At 38.9% G+C, this 7,420-nt stretch overlaps 1 protein-coding gene across 2 annotated transcripts in view; it reads right to left on the bottom strand.

Annotated features, from left to right (window-relative positions):
* Window positions 1–201: 201 nt before the first annotated feature.
* LOC140327977 (L-threonine 3-dehydrogenase, mitochondrial-like) overlaps window positions 202–7,420 on the bottom strand; it is a 20,095-nt gene continuing 12,876 nt past the window's right edge. For both annotated transcript variants that reach the window (XM_072407238.1, XM_072407237.1), the window contains exons 8-9: window positions 6,721–6,990; window positions 202–5,866 (exon numbers count right to left, since the gene is read on the bottom strand). In XM_072407238.1, the coding sequence (XP_072263339.1) occupies window positions 5,727–5,866; window positions 6,721–6,990 (410 nt within the window). In that variant the 3' untranslated portion in view covers window positions 202–5,726. The remainder of the gene's footprint in view (window positions 5,867–6,720; window positions 6,991–7,420) is intronic.

Here is a 7,420-nt window from a genome sequence, read left to right as displayed (position 1 = left end):
CTAGTTTTGTTTTACAAACTCTATGTTATGGGATATGTTTGAAACTGTTTTTCATATCTTTGCAACCTTATTGTGTATTGTGATGGATTACTATTGTTATTTCCCTCTTGTGTATTCCCTTTTCCCTTCTGTACCCTTTTAAAAAAAATTTTTTTTTCAATAAAAATACAATTTAAAAAAAAAAAAAAACCCATTGAGCCATTTGTGTTTTCACTTCATATTTTATTAAACACATTCTTACAGTATGACAAATGAAGAATGCAAAAATAGACCCATGCTTTTCATTTACAAAAATAGTGATTCATTAGCACATCACACTTGTTGGTCATTGTACAGCAATACAATTCATATTGACATAGGTTCAGAGAGTTCGCCATCGAAGGTATATTTGCTCCACAATGGCTCTTTGTACATAGGGCTCTGCAACACTGGACGCCATTCCATCGCGCAATTGACTGAATGGGAGTTAATGGGACTGCATAGGTGGTTTTGTAACCAGTTGATGTCAATGGGAACTCTATGAGGAATACTAAGGAGTACATGGGCAGGTCTTATCTTTTGCTCTTAGAAGTGGTTCTCTTTATCTTGCTGGGGCACATGTTATGAGTTCAATGACTTGCAGCTCCAGAAGTTTAAGCTTTGGCACGCCACCCTACAATGCAAGCCTATCTATTGACTCACACATTGAAGAATGGGTGGAAATATCAGTGCTCCAAGGAGCTTTGGAAATCAATACATACAAGCTCTTATCTTTTTCACTTCTTGAGCACTGTTCTTTCATCACTTTCTACGTACAACCCCATAGACATGCGTCTGTGCCCAACCCCTCCACCACATTACAGTGATTGGCAGAAGAAAGGGAAGATATATAAAGGACAATTTCAATACAAACTTGGCTTAGCAGAGTTTTTTTTATGATTGTGTTTAAACAAAAGAAATGAGAACATTCATACAATTTCATTTTCCCTGCTTATTACAGTGAAATCAGTTGGCTCGTTTCTCTAGATATATAGATTGTCCTATAAACCATTTTTACAAACATATAAGAAAAGCAAAAGCTTAACATGAAGAAAATAAATATGATACAGGGTATTTAAACCACATTATAAACAGCATGAACAACCATTTATAATGTGACTCATGCTTAAAGGGTTTTGGGATTTGTAGGTCATTCCTAAGCAATACAATATATATGGCTGAATGTTTGTGGACTTCTAACCTATAGAAGTTTGTTGGACATCCCATTCCAGAACCAAATGGTTGAGTTCGGATGTTTCCAATGAGACGTATCAGAATTGCTACATCATACAAAGACAAGAAGGTCGTGGTCACAGCTTGGTGAAACCCGTATTGTTCTACATGACTATGGCTTTGTGTATAAAGCCAGCTATAAGGACACAGTGTGATAAAGACGTGGAATCCTGAACTCAACCCTTTTAAACAACTTTTGACACCAATTTGGAGCCAGGTTCTCATCCAAAACCAGTACCTGACTTCACAAATGAGCACAGTTCCCATAGATACCCTCCAAAATGTTTTACAAAGCCTTTGCAGAATAATGGAGGGTTTTATAGCCACCCAAGGTTTGTGGTGGAGAATTCCATATTGCTATCAGATGTCTAACAAGCTCATATAGGAGTGATGAACAAACTATTCACCATAAATCTAATTCTAGTTGCTATGGACCAAAAACAAAGGATTTGCCCTGATCATATATATTTTTTTAATTAGTTTTTTTTTTATCCTCATTGCTTCACATCTCCTACAGCCAATTATTGTCTTCATGGAGTCAACCCACCATTGTCTACACATCATTTTCCATGATTGGCCTTCAAATATGGATGACTAAACCAGCTCGATGTGTGTTGGCATGGCTAGCCAAAGTCTCCAATAGGGCGTAAATAACTTGGTAACCCTGCAGAAAAGAGGGGAACATGTCACCCTATAGAAGATGTCTGAACAAGCACCTTCATGGCAGGGCTTATATGAGATTTTAGTGATAGGGGTTACATCTAATGGATATATTCCATAAATGATGGCTGAGTTCAGATGTGCAGAGGGCTTCACCAAGTTTCAACTAAAAATAAAAAACTAATGAAAGCCATTGCAATCTTTTTTTGCCTGCATTGGCCAATGGTATGGTTGCGTTGATGTTTTTGAGCCATGGTACCACTTCCATGTACTTAAATGTGAACACTTTCCAACCATACTATCAAGTGGTTGAGTGTTCTGAAGGACAGAAGATGACTCATGGTCCTTTGTGACAAAAGCATTAGAACTGCAACCTCTAGAATGGTTATCAAATGTTCATTGATAACCGTTCAATACCTCCTCTTCATCATTTCCAAGAGCAAGTATCTGGAAGAGGTCTGAAGACGTCTGAATCTAGCCTTATGATAAAGGTGGCAAGTTCTCATAGAGTACTGACCTCCTTGTCTTATAACCCTGTGCTAACCACTGCCATGTGTTAGTCAAAAATGGTGGTTTTTGGTGGTTGGCCACATTTTCTGGTCCATTAAACCTAAACAGCGGATGTTCTTCTCTAGTCAAAGAATCTACCAGATACAGTATTTGAAAATCTTACATTATTATCAATAGATTTGTATCCTGTAAGAAACTAAAAGTTAATCAAGTATACCGTAAGCCTGTATGATACCACCTGTCCACCCAGCTCATGCGTAAAAGTAATAAATTAAAAGCAAAAATAGTTCATCTGCACATAAATTTCACATTTTTTTAAACAAAGCCAGCTGCAAATATTGAATGCACATATATATATATATATATATATCATGCTAATGCAAACCTTGAAAATATGGTTTAGAAGGTAAATGCCCAGAGACAATAAAGAATGTAAGGTTGGACAGTATATAATGTTGTATGGGCCAAACAACAATAACAAACATGTTATTTAAGACTTTCTTTTATCTTCATTTTGAGGGTCATACTGCTTTATCAACTCAAACACCTAAAGCTGAACTCCAGGCAACAATAGGAAAGGTCTACACCTGTTTTTTCAGATAGTTGGGCCCCCTTCAGAGCAGGTAGAAAAGGCAGGAACTCTAAGCCAATCAGATTTTTATACTGTAAAATGCCCCCCCCCCTTATATAAGCAAACACCCCCAAGGAGCAGAGGGATGATATTCCCATAATGCTGATGTTCGCCGATTGTCTATATTGTAAATGGGGCCTTGACCGGGGTCCATTGCCTAACTACAAAGGGGAGAAGTGATATTGTAGAACTGAAGGTGCCATCAAGTATCTAATATTGCCAACATCACAAGTTTGGAAAACCAAAGTACAATTTATTTAGCAGGTAAAGCACTTTCCTATGAGAATAATTCTCCCAGAAACATTCAATACTCAGAACTGATAACCTAAATGAAACACGCTTTGCTCATTTGCCTACAGCAATACCTTCATTTGCATTCTCCTGTGCAGCATTCAACAGTCCATAAATACGGCAAAATGTACTGGGCCATGCAAATAAACCCCACTTCAGTGCAACGTCTGCACTAGTAGGTCGAGTAACCTTCTTATATCTCCACCACTTTGAACAATCCCATAATGGGCTAGACATCTATAGGAGTGGCTTGAATCTGGTGCCGTACCTTCACTGACCAATTACAGGCTATGGGATTGGGAGATGACCTAGTTGTGTTGACCAACTGCAGAAGCCAAAATTTAGGTCACTGGGTTGGCTGTGCTATGTGGCAGAGAAAAGTATGAAGGGTCAAAGAAGCTCCCTGTAGTAGTTTACTTGGAGTTCAGGCTTTAAAGATCACTGTGGTAAAATGGTGGGTCTATAGGGGTATCTTACTGGAGACCAGGAGAAGCCAAACAAAATGGAAATATTATTGACCTTTTAACAAGTCCACACTCCAGGCTCCATTGTTATAGTCTTGTTATGTTTGCCCCCTCCTCCTTGGTGGGCATAGGGCAATGCCCTTTTGATCTCAACCCTGTCTTTAGTGAGTGGCCAACAGCAACATAAAAAGTCCAAAATTACAAAAAAAAAAGAAAAAAAAGAAAAAGAAAACACCAGACAAGGGAAACTATATGTAACAATTTAGCACCTGGTTTGTTCAACTCCAAAAGAAGACAGAGTGCAACTTAACATCACTGAGGTATAACTTTCCCAAAGGCTCATGGAAGCTGTTGTGAAAGAGGAAAACTCCAGGTAATATATTCAAGTAGGTCAAGAATGTTTTTGGATGAATTTTTTTTTATGTTCGTAGCAGGACATTTAAGCATAATTCAAGTCACTTGAAGTCTTCTATGCCCTTCATAGCAAAGAGAACATTGAAATAAACATTTGAGAACAGGTCCACTTTAAAGTTGACATTCTCTTGCTATTGTATGAGACCTGAAGTGTATGTATAGCCAAAACTTTTTTCCCAGAAGGGACAGTCCCACTATATATAAAAATATATATACCAATAGGGGCTATTTTTAAAGCAGGGAATCTGACATTCACTGAAACATTGTATGGTGGAGAATCAATTCCTGCTATTGAAACACATAGATCTGGAATCTCCACCAGGGAATGTTTCAGTGAAAGTCAGATTTTGCTTTATAATTAAAACCCTCGGGGTATTTTCCTTATTTACAAACAAGGATTTCTTTTTAGTTTGTATTGCAAAAAAATTATTTTTATTTTTTTATTGCAATCTATAGATAAAACAAGACAAATAGTAAAAAACAAAAAAAAAATATTTTTTTCTACTTTGATCAATGTTAGTTTAGCGTCAGTTTTTGTGGTGTTCATTTCAAAATATTGTGGATACATTTATTCTATAGATGTAAAATGACATTAAAATTATGATTCTGGTATTGAAATTATAAAGATTCTTACAAATCAAATACATTTTTTTTACATTTTCTGTTTTTCTTTACATTAAAAAGGAAAAAAATGAGAACAAGGGAAAAAACAGATGTATGAAACAAAAGTAAAATTATTGGTTATAAAAATATTTTAAAAAATCACCAGTTCAATAATAGTAAAGAGGTGACGATATTTAGTTACCATATAACTAAAGGTAATAAAGGCTACACAAAAGCATCATCCCTTTAATCTGTAGGTGAAACAATAAATAAAAAGTAACAATGTTATCTGTATCAGGTGGTCTGTTTATCAACGGGGGCAACTTCTACAGCTGCTCTTTTTATACAGAAACTCTCAGCTGTCATCTTGACAGCTGGGAATTTCTGGCGAAGTGTAAAAGGGGGGAGAGGACGTACTACACACCCTATGTACTTTCTAACCGATTTGCCATCAGTTTTTGTCTCAGAGACAATAACCCAATTCTACTAAATATAACTGTACCCAGTGGGGTACAGACAGCATCGTAAACCAGACAAAAATTCTTTCCCTGTACACCACCAAAATAAATAAATGAAAGTTTTAGCTATGCATACACTTGGATTGTGCTCATTATCACACCGGGGTACTCCTTTCATTATTGTATAAGAAGCAGGATGACTACAGCTGTACTGACCCAGAAAATAAAAAAAAATTCAAGTAATGTACCATGGATTCACACCTTGCAAATTCCAAGCAGTTTAAAACAAAAAAACCCCATGTACACACACACACATATATAATAGTTTTGCAGTTGAAGCAGCAGCGGGGGAGGACCGCAGTGTGGTCTACTTGTGTCTCCCATCCAGGACTGTGTGCACTGTGTACTGATATGGGATTGAGATAATGGTCATTGAAATTGGTCTCAGTTGACTTGGGCAGCCAGACGTTCGTTATTCAAGTATCCGAGCATTGTCGTTACTAGCTCAGGCATATCATATTCGTGTTTCCAGCCCCAGTCATTGCGGGCGTTGCTGTCATCGAAGTTCATTGGCCAGCTTTCAGCTAAAAAAGACATAAGACATGTTGGTCAAGGACTTTGTACCCTTCCAAATTATGTTTTAGTGATGAATGTCCCTATACAAAAGCATGTAGATTTCAATACAAATTTTGAAGCCCCCCCCCCCCCATCAACCCTCGCCGATTTAAGTGGTACAGATTTCCTCAAACCTCCATCAGCATTACCATTGCTCTGGTTTGGTTTTCTGATCATGACCATCAATGGACCATGTGAACCAGAAGGCCATGCCTGAGCAATGTGCCCAGCTGCTTGTAGTCTCCACCAAGGGACCATAACATTGCTCTGGTTCAGCTTTCTGATCATGACCATCAATGGACCATGTGGACCAGAAGACCATGCCTGAGCAATGTACACAAATGCATGTAGTCTCCACCAAGGGATCATAACATTGCTCTGGTTAGGCTTTCCGATGATGACCACCAGTGGACCATGACAGAGCAATGTGTACAGGTGCATGTAGTCTCCCATAAAGGGACCATAATATTGCTCTGGTTCAGCTTTCTGATGGTGACCATTAATGGGCCATATGGACCATGCCTGAGAAATGCGTAAAGCAGCTTGTAGTCTTCACCAGGAAACCAGACATTGGTTTGGTTGAGCTTTCTAATGATGACCATGCCTCAACAATGTGCACAACTGAATGTAGCCTCCACCAAGAAAGCATGGGGCTTTGGAGCACAACAGAAAGTGCCTTTATGGCGGATTCTCCAGGGATTATTTTACTAAAAACTACTGATAAAAACACTAAAAGCAGCTTCTGGAACCTCAATACAGCCCATATAAGATATCAGTGATAGAGTCCACATCTATGGTAAAAGGGAGTTTGAAGGAAACTTACCAATAGCTTGTCGGACTGGATCCACATTGTATGCAACTTCGAGCTCAGGTAAATGTTTCTGCACCTCTTGTGTTAGCTCCTCGGGGCTGAAGCTCATGGCATTGATGTTGTACGTCCTCATGGTCAGGGATTCTGAGGGGGCCTCCATGACCTCCACCGTGGCCCTCAGACAGTCGTCAATGTACATCATGGGCAGGCGAGTTTCTGGTTTCAGATTGCAGACAAACCTTCCACTTTTGATGGCATCATGGAAGATTTGAACGGCATAGTCTGGAGGTAGAAACACACAGATAGGGTTATTTAGGAAGGGGTATTTTCAACCTGAAGGAAGACAACAGATTGGAACCAAACAACCAGCATTGACCATCTTGGGTACTTTCTCAACTGGATCTCCTTTTGATGTTATTAGGAGATCAATAAGCACTGAGCAGATTCCACCTCCTAAATTAAGCTACCACTTATGATGATCATTTAAGATTCCTGTAGGAGGCACCCTTATCACTGACCACCCAGGGGCATTCTTCCCATAAACCACCCGGGTAAATGGGGCATTCTTCCCATAAACCACCCGGGTAAATGGGGCATTCTTCCCATCAACCACCCGGGTAAATGGGGCATTCTTCCCATCAACCACCCACGTAAATGGGGCATTCTTCCCATCAACCACCCACGTAAATGGGGCATTCTTCCCATCAACCAC

Source organism: Pyxicephalus adspersus, chromosome 4 (assembly GCF_032062135.1).
Source record: "Pyxicephalus adspersus chromosome 4, UCB_Pads_2.0, whole genome shotgun sequence".
NCBI classification, from domain to species: domain Eukaryota; kingdom Metazoa; phylum Chordata; class Amphibia; order Anura; family Pyxicephalidae; genus Pyxicephalus; species Pyxicephalus adspersus.
This window is presented reverse-complemented; position numbering and strand designations above follow the sequence as displayed.